This window comes from Silurus meridionalis, chromosome 17 (assembly GCF_014805685.1).
Source record: "Silurus meridionalis isolate SWU-2019-XX chromosome 17, ASM1480568v1, whole genome shotgun sequence".
Classification (NCBI taxonomy): Eukaryota; Metazoa; Chordata; class Actinopteri; order Siluriformes; family Siluridae; genus Silurus; species Silurus meridionalis.
In genome coordinates this window covers 2,166,142-2,183,100 of record NC_060900.1, presented here as the reverse complement: position 1 = coordinate 2,183,100, position 16,959 = coordinate 2,166,142, and the positions used below count along the sequence as shown (strand labels likewise).

Genomic DNA, 16,959 nt, shown 5'->3' with positions numbered 1-16,959 from the left:
TAAACCCTATTGAACATGAATGAATGAATGTGAAGTCTGACTTCACCCCAGGGCCTCCTCACCTCACCTACATCAGTACTTGACTTCACTAACACACTTGTATTGCAATGAATCTCCACAAGTCTCCACAAAATGCAGTGGAACATCTTCCCAGATGTTTGGAGCTTCTTATAACAGCAAATGGCGACTAAATGTGGAAATAAAATAAAAACGTTCACTCTTATGGTCAGGTGTATACAAACTTTTGTTCTTATAGTGTATATCATAGTAAGCCACTATAATTGTGAAGTGGGTGGAGCTTCAAACCTACTCAGATGTAGCTTAAGTTCAGATTATATGGTGGTCTCAAAGGAAGCAAAACATTTACACACACACACTTGACATGATTGTAAAGTTCTCAGTGTATGGTCAGTTGTTATGCTGCGCTCAAGGCCTCTCAGATTTTGTACTTGTTATATGCTATTCTCTCTATTCAGTGGCACGTCGTGGCCCACGGCACACACCTGGGTGTTTCGAATGCACAATGTGCTCTTGTTTGCTTCAATTTGCCACTGAGGATTTTTCGATTTTGGATGATGGGATTCAAGGTGCCAGTTTTATATAAAGTCAACGGTGCTTGAAGAGTCTGAAGTGGTGTGGAAATAAATGTGGTTATTATCGGCCGATGAAAAGAAGCAGAGAAAATGGGATGGGGTGTTTTCCTAGTGTGTGTGTGTGTGTGTGTGTGTGTGTGTGTGTGTGTGTGTGTGTGTGTGTGTGTGTGTGTGTGTTTGTACTGCATGTCTATCTGAATGTTTCTTGGAAAACTGGAGTAGAACCTGATGTTACTTTTATTAGGTGGAAGTTTAGCCTTTTCTCATTGTGCTTTAAATAAAACGTTTTAAACTACTTGATTTAATCATTAAATCTGACAACACTAAACTCACCCAAGCAATAAATATCAACTTTTTTCAGTATTAAAAAATCAACACTGTTCAACTTCATCCTGTAGGAATTCAGCAGCCTACAAATAAATCTGAATTTTGAGACAGTAAATAAATAATGTGAGAAATAAAGCCAGAATTTTGAGGTAAATGTAAAATTTGAGATGTTTTTAAAGGTCCTTAAAATAAATTCCTAGGCGACAGTTTTCAGAGGTAAAATTCCTGAGGTAAAATGTAAGTTCCTGGCTAAGCTACTGGAATCAAATACTTCCTGAATACTTCCTGAATCAAAATGACCAAAAGTAAATTCACTATAATTATTTCCTGGGGTAAAGTTCCTGAGCTAGAGATTTTCAGAACTAACAATCATGGGCTAGAATTTATGGAACTAATGTTCCTGAGCTAGAGTTCCTGGGCTAGTGTTTCTGAACTAAAGTTTCTGAGCAAGATTTTTGTTCAGCTAATGTACCTGGGCTAAAGTTACTGAGCAGTTTCTGAGATAAAGTTCCTGCACTAGAGTTCCTCAGCTACAGATTATGAGATGTGAGATTAAGTTCCTGGGCTAGAGTTCATGAGCAAAGGTTTTTGAGATAAAGTTCCTGAACCAGAGTTCCTCAGCTACAGTTCATGAGATTGAGTTCCTGGGCTAGAGATTATGAGATAGAGTTTCTAAGTTCCTGGGTGATATTTCTCTAGCTAATGTCGCTGGGCTAGCATTCATAATCTTCTGGGCAAGAACTCCTGCGATATAGTTCCTTGGGTAGAGTTCCTGAGCTAGAGTTTCTGGAGTAAAGTTCCTGTGGTAGAGTTTCTGGAATAAAGTTGTTTTACTAAAGTAGAACATCAGTGTTATCTTTCTCCCATTGCTGTATGAATTAAAGCACCGAAAGCAAAATAAAAGGGGGCGTGTCCATACCAGGTCAGATCCACTGGCTTGGATTTGGAGGCGGAGCTTGGTGCCAGCATTTTGGCCCGTCTCCGGGCACTAGAGATGGTTACCATAACAACCCGGCACAAGACCACAGTGTTGACCTTAAAATGAGAAGACAGGAAGAGATGTGAGCGAAAAACCCGAAATAATCAAAACATTCACACGCGTATCTCTCACACACACACACACACACACACACACACACACACACACACACACACACACACACACACACTTACCATAAGAACAAACAGTACAGGCCCCGCAAAAGCCCAAATAATATCAGACTCGGTGTTGAGCCAGCAATGCTGCTCCGCCTTGTACTTTTAAGCGACACTGTCAAGGTTACGGAGACAATGACAATGGGCACACCTGGGAGTGGCACACACACACACACACACACACACACACACAAACACACACAGTTACACAATTATCATTGTTGGTATTTATGATCTCTCTAAAGAATAAAACAGAAAGTGATAAAAACACAAACATGGATTTTACACACTCACTCACACATATACACACACACACACACACACACACACACACACACACACACACACACACACACACACACACTCACACACACACCCCAGCCCAGGCGTAGTAAAATCTCATTCGTCTGTCCTCGCTGATGTTCACAGAGACGACTTTGCTCCAGAGCAGAAGCCCTTCAACCAGCATCCAGGAGAAAGAGGCCAGGAAGAAGAGGTGCAGGAGAGCCGTCACCAACAAACACAGCTCCTACAAAACATCACCGCACTGCTCACTTCTCTTCTCTGATTGGTCAGAAGATGCTCAATAATGTCCAATAACAGCAGCAACACTGTTATGTTAAAATATTTGAATAAATCAAATAATTTACGTGTCAGATGTGACTCATATGGGGTCAAGGTTTTTTTTCTTCACATTACTGGTTTTAGATGCTCATGAAAAGGCTAAACATTTGACAAATATTGTGTTGGTCCCCTTTTGCTGCTGAAACAGTTCTGACCCATGGATCATTAAGAGCCTGAACTTCTTCAGCAGTTTGAGCTTCAGGAGCTCGTCTGTTGGAGCGGAACACACGGACACACGGTCCAGCCATGTGCATCAGTGAGCCTCGGTCACCCACGACCCTGTCGCTGGTTCACCACTGTTCCTTCCTTGGAGCATCTTTGATACTGACCACTGCACTCACTTTTGTGAGATGCTTAAATATATAAGGGGGCACCTAATGTAGGGAAATACTTAAGAGGATTTCTGATTCTCATCTTTTAAACAGTACAGAATTATTTAGCATTTTCTTGTCATTGTATGATGCCATCATGTACCTGGTTCGCTGAGGCCCAGTAGCTGAAGATGAGGAGAAACTGAGCTGCAGCCAGAGCAACTATCAGATTTTTATGCACTGTGGTGCGGTCAGATTTCGGGACACTAGAGGGAGACACAGAGCAGGAAATATGAGAGAGTGTGAGAGTTACAGCAGTAGTGTTACTGGGGACTTATAACCATTGATGAACACACATTAAAAATGAGATTTAACTGGTAATACTTTTTGTATGGTGACACGTGATCTAATGGGAGTTGCTACACACTAAACCAACCTGATAACGTGTTCAATATGCACTATAGAGACATAAGTTTGTGAACACCTGAGCATAATGTATATATATGTTTTTGGACATTTCTTCCCACATGTAGTCCTTATTTGCTGCCCATTTGTAATAACCTCCACTCTTCTGGGAAGATTTGTGGAGATTTGTGTTGGTTCCTCAGCCACAAGGGTGTTAGTAAAGTCAGGTGAGAAGGTGAGGAGGTCTGGGGTGCAGTCAGTGATCACATTCATTCATGTTCAATAGGGTTGGAGCTCTATAGCAGGAGATCTTCCACTTCAACCCATGTAAAGCATATCTTCATGGAGATGTTCTGGCACAGATGTTCTGAGTTTGTGCCGTTTTTGTAAATATAGTGTATGAGTGTGTAATGAAACCCACACACTGACTGCTCTCACCTGACAGCAATGAAGAGGATGAAGGTGAAGATCAGTCCACACAGAGACACTCCACAACCAACAAAGCTTAGTATCTGAAGGCCTCGCTCATCCTCTGGGGTGCGCTGTAGATCACAGACATGTATACACATTAGGGATGGTAAGATTCACTGATCCACACCGGTGCAGCCAATAAAAGTTAAAAAAGCGATGCATCTATTTAAAATAGTGTGTAAATAGTATAAAAAAAATAAATAGTATATAAGTTTTAGTAAATACGCTTTAATTTGATTATTTCGAATGTGACCAAGTGACTAGTATTTGATATGTAGATTGATTTCACGGCGCTAAACCGTTTCCCGAGCGCGTTCTCAGAATACAGATTAACATGGCAGAGGTAGAGCTGTAACTTCCTCTAGACACAACACGAAAAGAACATCTGGTTTTATTTAATCTTTTTTCTTTTTTTGCACTACAAATCCGTTTGATGGCTTCGGGTCAGAAACTAATTTTGTAAGAAAACATTCGAATTCTCAAAGGTTTTTTACGTAAAGTTTTCTATTTACGTAAAGTTTTCTATTATAAAGCCCTACCTGAACCTCGTAAATCTGGAGCAGCAAGGCAAAGTTGGTGGTGTGGTTACAGTAACATGACGTCATGTCTTTTTCTGATGAAATGACCTCACAGCCATCAGTTGACCATCGACCTCTGTCTTCTGCCCTGATGATAATAATAATAATAATCATAATAATAATAATAATAATAATAATCATCATAAATAAATAAATAAATCATGTCAGAATCCTGCTACATTAACATTTATTTGCCAAAACACACACCCACACACACATACACACACTCACACACATGCACTTACAGGAGCCCGAAATCCCAAAAGGCACAGATGGGCTTAAGAACGAATCCTGAAGTGTTCTAAAGGAAAGATGAGCGAGAATTATTAAGCCATGATGCTGGTGTTTCAACCGATTTATAACAAAAATCTCGGTTTTTAATTATTATGTTTACCTGAGTCTGATGGCGGAGTGTATACTGCACACCCAGACTCACAAACTTCCCATCAGCCATCACTGTGCTGGAAATGAGTGATGAGCCCAGGACTGTCCCCTTATATCTGACCCACAAACACATTCATCACATCAGGTCTAGTTAGCATTCGATCATTGTTGTAACTAATAAAGCACATTCTGAAGCGATTTTCCCACTTAGAGCAATTTGCATACAATTATCATATTTGAAGAAGGATTCTTTGTACCTGGACCAGGGGTCCGCAACATTTGCACCCAAAAGAGCGATTTTGGCCTACAAGATTAAAATTACCCAAGAAAGATAGTTGAAGACCTTTAAATGAATATAAAAATTTGTTGTTTTATGCAGATAAAAGGTAGTTGCCTAGTTACACCACTAGTTGGCACTAGTGTGATTTCTATTGTATTTGGATGTTAGCAATTTATACCTTTTTGTCCCTGGTAAGACGTGAGAGTGTTACATGGTAATGGGAGTAGGAGAACGGCGTTATTGGAATAGATGCTCGTATATTTTTCGGCTTGCTGCGCTTTATTAGCTCCTGTGTTGCCACAAAACTAGCAATTGTTGAGTTTGGCGATTGTATCCAGTGTATGAAGTAAAATTTGCTCTGCTGAGCTTTTCTGCAATAGTTCCAAAATGTTTTTTTTTTTGTTTTTTGTTAGGTTTATCGATATTTATCTTACAAGTGCAGGGGTCTGGACCGGCTACTCGCGGTTAAGGGAAATAGAGTGGTGTATATAAGAAATAATGAGGGAAATAAATGATCAATGCCAAGATAAGGATTATTTACATGTAATTTTCTCATGCGGATCCAAAACTGTGGGTTGCCAATCGCTCACAAAACAAGCAGTCCTGACACAGTCAAAGCCCGGACACTGGAGACTCCTTCCAATAATGCCTCATTTAGTATCTTCAAATTAATCCCCAATAAATAAACTATTGCTGTAGAAATGGTAATGTATTAGAATGACGACCCTTAAATCGGAATCCAGAATTCACCTGCGCTGTGATGTGAAATTTAGCTGAATGAGGCTTACTTGAAAGAGGAGTCAGTGCTGGTGGGAAGGAGCGTGATGTTCTCCTTTCCATTCAAAAGTGGCCTTAAGGAGCCGTACCACGCATTTAACAGGGTCACCTTCCCGAAGCCTGAACACATACAGACACATCTTAGCCATTAGAAGATAGCAAATTGAAACATAAAAGAATGCACAATGTCAGCAACAAAACTCAAATTCAGTCAAAAACTGAACTGGTAGGTCAGTGATTAAGATGTTGGGCTTCAGATCACAAGGTTGTGAGTATAAATCCCATCACCAACAAGCAGCCACTGCTGGGCTCTTGAGCAAGACCCTCACCAACTAAACCATCTCCACCAGCCTGATCTGGTGGCACAATGCAAGCAGGGTCCATAGATTTCTGCTGTTGTCAACAAATTCTGACCCGATCTTTTGTGGGCCTCATCAGAAGTCAAGCTTCATTGAACCAGTTTGGGTCCCCACTGTAACTACAGCTATTAATCTTTCAGTAACTATATAAATGTCGTTTTAATAGGTTAAATAATGGCAGTTTAGAACCATCATCATCCAGGAAGATGAAGGTGCTGATATATGAGCTGTTTTGATCATCTTTTCAGTAGCGTTAGTATTATAATGTCCTCTGAAACAATTTTGCTATAGACAGAATACACAGTTTCTTTCTTCTTTTCAGTTAAAGTGCTTTTGTCAACACGTAAGTAATAGACTCATTTTTGATCACTTTTAAAGTGTTTATGTACCTTCATTGTAGAGCTCCCTCATGCTTTGAGGTGGAACAGAGATGCAGTCAGGACCTGTGCTGAAACTGCAGAACTCTGATGCAAGAGAACTCTCAGTCACGTTCTTCTGTTTGACCTGCAGTTCTGAATTATATAGAGACTTGCTGATGGTCATGAGCAGTGATGTAATGGTAAACATAATATTAAACACAAGCACTGTTTTTTTAATGTAAAAAAAGCCGTACTGATATTGCTGCTGTATATTTGCACGTCGCCTGTTGCCCCCAGTAGCAGTGGGCTGAGGTTAGATGCCATGCGGTCGATCGTCCGTACAACAACCATTGGTCCAGTAACGACCTAAGAAAAAAAGCAATTTCTGGTATCCCCCCCATCCGTCAGTTGCTGTACGCTTTTATAACAAACCTTTGCACGATTTTACCTCTCTGATGGTCTCCCACTTGTCCATAACCTCCTCACTGATGAGTGTATCTGCCAGACTGATGAAGCTGTGGCCGAGTGCATGTGCTGTTGCATGGCTCTGGCCGCTTGTGGTAGGAAGCTCGGCAACACGAGACAGTATCCCAAGTAGAGATGGAACATCCCTGCTCTCTAGGTGGTCCTGGGACTCCCGCATGTAATAGTCAGAGATGTTAAGCAGGTGAGAAACTCTAGGCCAGGTGTCGTCTGCGTCAGGCATATCGAGGATATCGCTGGTGGTCTGAAACACAAAAAGATTTGCGCACTGACAGCATGTTTCAAATCGACACAACTTGCAAATACTGTCTATATTTTGTGAAGAGTGCCATCATTCAATAGGATGTGGTCATGCCTTAGGTAGTAACTCCAGGGTTCTTGACCTAATCCTAAAATCTTCATGATGTTCTCAAAATGTCTTCTTAAAAGATTTTATCCAGGTTCTTTGGATTTCTCCCACATTGGGCATGGTGCCCTTTGGCATATTGGGTACATTCCCACCTCACATCCAGTGTTTCCAGGATCGGTTTCAGATCCACCATGTCCCTCACCAGGATGAAGCTTAAGTACTGAAGGTAAAGGAATGAACTCCCTATAGTGGGTCAGTTCCAGAAAGAATGTACCCATTTTTAAACTGCGAAAGGTGTTTTCAGTGGAGAAAAATGACCTCCATTTAACAATTCATGTTCCCAAGGTAACTACAGCTCAGGGATTATTTCATATTCTTTGGAATTCCTTAATATCTGGCATTATATAACTTCTTGCTTTTTTAGATATCTGTCCATACATCTATACACCAAGAATGTTAACCAAAAAGACAACATGAACATTACATTTAAATTTTTAATTAAGACCAAAGCATACTTTGGATGTTCTAGTTCAAGAACCGGAATATATGACCTCATCACCCTTGTTTTAATCAATTAAATCTCACATTGATTACAAATACTACTGATGGATAAAGCACTGAATGGTCTTGTGCCACAGTATATGAGCAAACTTTAGAAGTTTTGTTCCCCCACGGCTACTTAGATCAAAAAGTGCAGGCTATTTGTTAGTACCCCAAATAATGAAGACTATAGCAGGGGGCAGAGCCTCTCTTACAAAGCCTCGCAGTTATGAAACAAACTTCAATATACCTTCAGGACTCAGAAACAGTCTTAGCATTTAAGTCTAGGCTAAAAACACAATTGCTTAGTCAAACCCCTGGTCAGTAGGTTTTTCTTAAGTAGGGACAGATCTGGAGAGATCATGGAGTGTTCTGGGATGTTTGTATGCTAACGTACCCCCACTTACACATGCTCACTCGAGTTTGAGAGACCCCTAAGAGATACCTAATGACTGTGTTAGCTTCTGGCTCTCTTTTTTTAGTTATTCTGCCATAGCTAGTCTCGCCGGAGTCCCTATCATACGGCATAGTGTCTATACCTTTTATATAACAATAAGGATGCTTGATAATCCTTTTTTTCTTACTCCCTGTTACCCATCTATTCTTCTCTCTCTCTCTCTCTCTCTGTTGAGTTTAACATGTGCCTGAGGTACCGGCGACCAGTGTTCCTGTCTTCCTGGTTCATCCTGGCGCCCTGCTTCTGGATGGGGTTCTCTTCGATTGGAGGCCTCTCTGTACAACTGGGGATGGTTCCGCCCCATGCGTCTGGGGACCCATGAGATTACTGAGCATTACGGGAGCTTTGAGGATGTATTTGGACTATAGTTAATGTCAACAATCTACCACAATGGCTCAGGTATTTAATCACCAATCACTGCACACCTCAACAGCGAACTGTAATAAATGGATGGTTCACTTTTGAGTCTGGTTCCTCTCAAGGTTTCTCCCTCATGATATATCAGAGAGTTTTTCCTTTACAAAGTCGCTACCGGCTTGATCATTAGGGACAAACTTACAATTATAAGAAACAAACATATGCTTTTATTACTGCTTTATCTCTGTAATGCTTCTTTGGGACAATGTCCATTGTTAAAAGTGTAATACAAATAAAACTGAATTAAATTGAACAATCAGAGAAACGCTTACCAGGCCTTCATTCATGAGGTGTTGCATAAAGGGGCTTGGGTTCGAAATCAACGACTCCTTCAGCTCTTTCTTCTTCAGATAGCGATCTGATTGACACACAAACATGTTGGTAAATTTGATGGCTATTCCTCAGAAAAATGGATCCATAATCCAAATTCTATAAACAAACAGCATACAAACCTTTGCTAATTTTGCAAATGAAGGGATGAGTGTTTGAACAAGGGGTCGCGCTGTATGTTGGTCCACCATAACTAAAGTCACGTAGAACTCTGCAGGAATCCTGGTCTTTATGCTTCTGTTGTAGCAAACCTGAAGATTTTTAAAGATCTTTTATCTTCTCAATTCTACAGACTCTTACTGAATAACCTATTTCAATGGGGTTATATTACATCTTTTGTAACTTGTTGGCACACAAGCCATGCAAATGCGTCCAATTTAAATGTTTGCACTTACAACAGAGCATCACTATTGAGACGGTAATAATTATACTCACCGGGGCATTGCACCATCCCTGAAATTTCCTTTACAACAGGGTGGAGAGTCAAGTTGCGCTTGTGCCAACTGAAGAACGGCAGTGGATTCAAGCCATCTGAACAGGTGAAAAGTGTCCGAATCTCTTTCTCGGCAAGCCACAAATTCCAAATATTCAGATCCGTCATGTTGCCCAAAAATGGCTCAGTGAAATTCCCCCCAAAAGAATCCTGGTCCTGTCCCAAAATAAATATTCCATGTCCATAGATATCCCGGGATGGAGCTTTGGCAGTGGCGGAGTCACGCTTTTCGCCATCCACATAAATATTCCACAGTCCATCATTTTTCTGCCAAGTAACGCAAATCTGATGCCAGTCCCCGTTGTTTGGAAACCAAGCTTTGTAAGAGTGGTGCTTCCCGTGGATTATGAGGGCCAGGAGAACCTGCCGCTTGGTCTTGTCTAAGCATCCGCGGAGCTGGAATTCATTTGTCAAGGTGGGTGCAGCATATGAGAACAGAGTGGACACCTCTTCATGGTGTTGTGTAAACTGGGCACGAAGGCATACGCTGACTGCAGACAGTGGTGGGAACGAGGCCTCCACACGAGCGTACCCATCTTTAGAGTTGCCAGAGAAGGACAATCCTGAGAGGACAACATCTGCCATAGAAATGAGAAGAAATAAAAATTAGTAATGAATGCACTGTTACTCAATTCAATGCCATATGATGCCATGGAAAAAATATGATACTAAGCAATTCAATATGGTGCAGATAGTTCGCTTTTATTTCTTTGGTTCAGACAGACAGCAAATCGTTGATTAACTTAAGTGCCTTCTGTCTTTTAACACACGGCCCTTTCACAAACATGCCTCTGTAGTGCAAAAAAAACAACAATGAAATAAAACCAGATGTTCTTTCCCTGTTCTGTTTCCAGGAAGATGCAGCTCTACCTCTGCCATGTTAATCTGTATTCTGTGACTCTCAGAACAATCCTGAGAAACGACGAGAAACAATTTACGTATGAAATACTGATTACAAATTATTGGTCACTTGTTAATAATAGAAGTACAGCGCATCTACTAATAATTATTATGATTATTATTATTATATATTTAGGGTTCCCTGGTGGTCTAGTAGTTAGGATGCGGCGCTCTCACCACTGCGGACCAGGTTCGAGTCCCCGGTCAGGGAACCAAACCCAGCCATTAGGGTTGCACAAGCCAGTGCACTCTTAGTGCCAGTCCCAAGCCCGGATAAATGGGGAGGGTTGCATTAGGAAGGGCATCCGGCATAAAAACATGTGCCAAATCAAACATGCGGATCATGAATACGGATGATCCGCTGTGGCGACCCTTAATGGGAGAAGCCAACTTGCATCCGATGCACACTTTTTTTAAAATCGATGCATCACATCGCTAACTATTATGCCAATGCACCAATGCAAATCAGCGAATCTTACTATCCCTAACTGATACCCGTACTGCTCATTTACGTCATATAAAATGCTCTTACACCAACATCCAGCACCACATGATATCATTTGACATAAGCCTGGTATAGCCTTTTATTTCAAATCAGTAAGCAGCACAAAGCAATCTAGATCTATTTCACAATGAATGATGGCAATGTAAAACAAACCATTTATTGTGCTCTGTGAATACACCTACATCATCTTTATACAATACAGTTAACCTTATAAAACGTTTCAAGGATCTCATCTCAAGTTCATTCCTAACAGCAAAACACTTGACTAGGGAATAGCTACAGCACTTTGAAGTCCACAGTTCGGAAGCTAAACCTCCTCCGGAGACTTACTCTGTTTGAAAAGACCTTGTGTGGATCCGGACTTGAGTTCGTTGCTCTCTCTGACCCAAACCGGCAAGTGCATCCGGGTCTGAGCCAGAACCTGTCTCATGCCCTCTTCATCCTCATGCATACCCTGAAAGGTGAGGGAACTGAACTGGTTCTGGCAGTAGTGGAAGGCCTGGATGAAGTTGCAGGATGCATTCACCAGCTGGAACACAGTCTCAGGGGTCACAAAGGGTTGATTGCGGAGAGCCACAGAATCTACCGCAAGAAGAAGGTTACACTTTTTATTTTTAGAACATGGAAAAGATTCAACTTAGGATCGAATGGTCCTCATATGGAAAGGTTAAAGTGGAAATGTATCTTAAAATGTCCTACAGACATCCAATTTTGGTCCAATTATGCACCTTGTATTACACTGTCCCACATGCACATGCACAACACATCAACAAAGGAACTTCCCTTCAGGGCACCACCCCCACGTCAAGCATTGTATCATGAAAGCTTCAGTTTAGCACCTTATTCTATCATTTCCGCTAGTAAAAACATAAACATTTTGTAAAACTCACCTGCAATGCACCTCTCTGAGACTTCTTCCTGGAAAGACTCTGTTGATATATTTTCAGTGCTGGAAGTGTCGACCGTATTTGATGCCAGACATACAGATAACTAGCATGAACATAAAAACAAGGAACATACGAAATGTTTTTTTGTGTACATTTGATTTTGTACCTTTGGAAACCATGTTAATTATTTGTGCAAAAAAACTTTCTTTGCTTTGACCTTGCTAAGGGTCTGTTCATTCGTCTAAGTGTATGGTATTTGCGAGACGCCCTGATCCAGAGAGACAATGATATCATTTCGCACAACTGAGCAAATGATAATTCAGGGCCTTGCTCAAAGACCCAGCAAAGACAGATTGGTGTAACTGGGATTTGAACTCAATACCTTCTTGTCTAAAGTTCTTAAAGTAAGCACCTCAACTACTAAGCTGCTACAACCTCTAGTACAAAAATAACCTCAGAAATAGCAAGAAGAAAATGTTATGTATTTAAAAAGGTTATAATTCTTTATAAATAGCAAGTTCTATTCTCCAGTCAGGTTAAAAGTTTGATGTTAAGTCTATCTATTTAGATAGCAGCTAGTTAGGTGATGCTAATGTTAGCTGGATGGCACACATTAGCTAGCTAAAGATAGCAACATTTTAGCAATTTCTCAGTCTTTTTACATTTACATTTATGGCATTTAGCAAACGACTAGGTTATGAGTCTTGACTGAGGGGGTTCAATTTTTTTTGTTAGAAGTATGTATATTACAATGATATCACAGTGGCTCTGTGGTAAAGAAAATTTTTACACATCACTGAAGTAAATGCTTCCAGTTCAAGTCTCAGGATTTTCTGAAATTATTTACATTTCTATCGTTGGTCAGACCACCTCATCCAGAGCGAAGTAATAATAATACAACCGAGCAGTCGAAGGTCAAGGGGCACAGCACTGGCAGCTAAGTGGTACAGGGATTTGAATTCACAACCTTCTGATTAAAAATAGTTTGGAAACAGTTTAATGACTGAACTACCAATAGACACTCTGGTATGCTTCAACTTTCTGCATCATTTACAAAAACCTGCATTGTTGCTATTCGAATTTCTGATTGTTTTCCATATGCAATTTAGAATTCTACAATTGGGAAAAAGAAATACTGGCAAAAAAAAAATTGAGGGTATCATATAAATATGAAGAATCATATAAGCAAATGTTATATTATATACAAGCGCTGGGAAATTATTTCATTTTATAATTTTACTTAATAATTTATTAGCTTTTAAGCTTCGTAGGTAGTAACAATACAACACTTTCACGCAGGGTTCCTCCAGACTGTGACAGAAATATAGATATTATAATATAGAGTAAAAATGTGGTTTCTTTGGTATTTGCAGTGTAAAAAAAAAAGGTATAACTAATCGGTTTAGATTTTCATTTTGAAACATTGATGTAAAATTTGGTGTATTGAGTAAAAGTGTTTCACTTGAAGCATTTGTCTGGACAAACAGACACTCTGTAAGAACATATTCTAGTTATCATGATCAGTAAGTATAGAGCAGATGATTACCGTGGACAAAATCAGTATCATCAGAGCAGGAGGCATCTTCTCACCTGGAACAAGCAGTACAGTGGAGAGGAATAAGAGCTCGTCTCAAAATCTCAAATAAACGAGACTTAAATAAATTAAATAAATAGTTGATAAAATTCCTGAAGGTCCAAATATTAAAAATGTAACACACACACACACACACACACACACACACACACACACACACACACACATGAAACATTTAAAATGGCTTTAAAGTCACTAACGTTCAATCGAATCAAAGTTCCTCTATTTTTCATAGGATAATTAAACTTCTGCATTTTCCAGAACATCACAAACAGGACATCTCGTGTGAGGTGGACAAGAAAGAAAGACAGATTCTGTGAAATAAATGATAAAATCTATCAAATGGAGAAAGAGGACTCACAGGAGAGAGGACGGCGGCTGTTTTGGTGTCTCTTCTGTTAAATATCAGCTCTTTTCTTCAGGATCATGTCTTCATCATGTTCTGCCCTCTCCCTCACCAGACAGAATTCCGTGTGTGTGTGTGTGTGTGTGTGTGTGTGTGTGTGTGTGTGTGTGTGTGTGTGTGTGTGTGTGTTGAGGCAGAAAAAAAGGTGTTATGCCGACCCTCGGCACGGCCCTCCGTTCACTACAGAGTTTTGTTATGCTAATAGCCCTCATTTATTAAAGCAGTCCTGCGCAAGCAGAGGGAAACTCGACTCGAAAACAGTGGGAGATCCAACATACACACACACACACACACACACACACACACACACACTAAGGATGATAAGACATGGAGAGATTAAGAAAGATTTTTGTTAATAAAGACAAGCTGAAAGAAAAACACACAGCTATTTTATATTCTATTTTTTATGAAAGATAAAGAGAGAAAGAATGATGGATAGAGTGTGAGAGAGAGAGAGAGAGAGAGAGAGAGAGAGAGAGAGAGAGAGAGAGAGAAACAAGACATTGAGTCCCCAATGAGGGCGTTGGACAATTACGGGAAGAGTCTTCTTTCTGTTTTGTTCAGAGTTTTGTGTAAAGTACACCACAGCGTATTCAATGATTTTGTATTCATAATAGGTAAAATAACACACACACACACACATACACACACACACACACACACACATAACATGCCAATTGGGAATTAAACCAGAGTGACCTGATTGCCGCTTCCAAAATGGAACTCAGGATCCGAAAATTCACAAAGTCCAAAAGTATTGGAACACCAGGTTTTTGGTTCTTTTCCAAACGGCTCCAACATATTTAGAGTCACACAACTGTATAGGACGTCTATACAATTGTGGATGCAGTAGAATAAACTGTCTTTGAGCACCAAAAAAAAAAAACGTTTCAGCAAAAAAAATCTCCATGAAGATCTGCTTAACATGGTTTGGAGTGGAAGATCTCCTGCTATAAAGCTCCACCCCTATTGATCATGAATGAATGTGAACACTGACTGCACCACAGGCCTCCTCACCTTCTCACCTCCATCAGTACCTGACTTTACTAACACCCTTGTAGCTCAAAATCTAGTGGAACATCTTCCTAGAAGAGTGAAACTTGTTATAACAGTCAGTGAGGACTGAATGTGGAACGGGACGTTCAACAAGCATAGATCTTGTGCTCAGATGTTCACAAACTTTGTTAAATGAATGCAACATTAATACAAATACTGATAGGTTGCATCTAAGAGCTTGACATGAAGAGTTTGGTGTCATGCAAATTTCTGACAAAATTGAACTGAAATAAAAACTGTTCGAAATCATCAGCAATGTGCTCAAGCACCTGAACCCACACTGCAGGTCACACACTCCATGGAGCATATTAAGTGTAGGTGCAGTAATCGTTGCTTTGAATAGTGAATCAAATTGTAATTGGGCAACAAAAACAACATCAAACTAAACTTTCCTCAGAATCCCTGACACAACTGTCCACCTGATTCCCCTGAATTCTGGCTCATTATTTTGAGTTGAAACACATCCGCTGCATTTTAAAGCTTATTTTTATTCCAATTAAATAGTTGTAAATATGTCTTCATGCATCATACTGCATATAACACTGGTCCTGACCATTTGGTACAAAAAAAAACCACTCAGACTTTAAACTTCGCACCGAATTCCCCCTCGCACCATGAGCATGACTCCCTCTGGGGTCTGGACAAAGGCAAGCCTGCTGACCAGCATGACCACACACACACAAACACACACACACACACACACACACACACACACAGGGCCCTGGTAAATACCTGCCCTTTGCTGCCCCTCGCTCCCTCCTCACGAGCTCCTCGACAATGGAAGCAGAGCTCTTTTTGTGTTCGAGGGGAAACAAAGCCACATGGAGACACAAAGCTCCAATTAACTTCACTCATGAGGAAAAGAACATTCAGCTGAAGTCAGCAAAACAGTTAAGACCCACACTACACACAGAAACACACACACACTACAGAAACACTGCAGGGAGGACGTTTACATTTAAAGACTGGGGCCCCTGAGCAAGGCCCTTAACCCTCTGTGCTCCAGGGGTAGCGCTGTCTCATGGCTGATCCTGCGCTCTGACCACAGCTTCCTGACATCACCAGAATATGCAGAGAAACAATTTCACTGTCCTCAAAACGTTCAACTTTTTATTTCTTTTCTTTAATTGAGATTGTAGTAACATTTGCTTCAGCTCTTTTTCTTCGTGTCTCACAATCCAGGATGCGTGTAATAAAGCGCTCATAAGAGCAGGAGAAGTAACACAGTAAACCTGTTCATTCTTTACCAACCAATTTTCTTTTTTTTTCTTTTTTACCCAAGAAATGTATAACAATTATATTTATTTTTTGGGGATAAAATAAAAATGGTTTTCTATCTTGTGCCTGTTTTTTAATACGGCCTGATTACGCTTTCTTTGAAAATCTATCTTTCAAAATTAACTTTTTAGTTATCTTTTATTATTATTATTATTATTATTATTATTATTATTATTATTATTATTATTATTATTATTTATAAAATTTTTATAAAATTTTTATTTATTTTTATTCCATTGATATTTTTATATATTAGTATATAATATACAATTGTATTCTTTCTTCTTTTTTACAATTTTTTTAATTATTTAAATAAAAAAAAAATTTTAATATAAGCAAACAAAATATCAAGAAGCAAAAATATTAAGATGTTTATGATGCTGACATGAAACCATGAAAATACAATTCCATTTTTTTATTTATTTAATTGTACGTTGTAGGTTTTTTATTTTTGACAGCTTCTTACCATCTCTGTGATTGACAGGAGAACAAGTTGAAAGCCACGCCCACTTCCACCTCATCTGGGATCCGACCCTGTGATATCCACTTCCTGGTTCAGTTGCTGCTGAACAATAAGTTTGGCTCCTCTAATGTCCTTGTACATTTGTGTACATACACCCGAGCATAAGATTTTGTGTTTT

At 39.8% G+C, this 16,959-nt stretch overlaps 1 protein-coding gene across 1 annotated transcript in view; it reads right to left on the bottom strand.

The window, feature by feature from the left end:
* The window catches only part of adgrd2 (adhesion G protein-coupled receptor D2), a 19,100-nt gene extending 4,997 nt beyond the window's left edge, over nt 1-14,103 (bottom strand). Inside the window, 21 exon segments of the mRNA XM_046870476.1 lie at nt 1,840-1,955; nt 2,094-2,182; nt 2,185-2,226; nt 2,452-2,463; nt 2,466-2,604; nt 3,174-3,276; nt 3,854-3,957; nt 4,426-4,552; nt 4,710-4,765; nt 4,859-4,964; nt 5,917-6,025; nt 6,654-6,776; nt 6,878-6,989; nt 7,072-7,350; nt 9,142-9,227; nt 9,322-9,450; nt 9,635-10,270; nt 11,428-11,679; nt 11,988-12,087; nt 13,531-13,574; nt 13,940-14,103. Coding sequence (XP_046726432.1) covers nt 1,840-1,955; nt 2,094-2,182; nt 2,185-2,226; nt 2,452-2,463; nt 2,466-2,604; nt 3,174-3,276; nt 3,854-3,957; nt 4,426-4,552; nt 4,710-4,765; nt 4,859-4,964; nt 5,917-6,025; nt 6,654-6,776; nt 6,878-6,989; nt 7,072-7,350; nt 9,142-9,227; nt 9,322-9,450; nt 9,635-10,270; nt 11,428-11,679; nt 11,988-12,087; nt 13,531-13,566 — 2,756 coding nt within the window. The 5' untranslated portion in view covers nt 13,567-13,574; nt 13,940-14,103.
* Between the last annotated feature and the right edge of the window lie 2,856 nt (nt 14,104-16,959).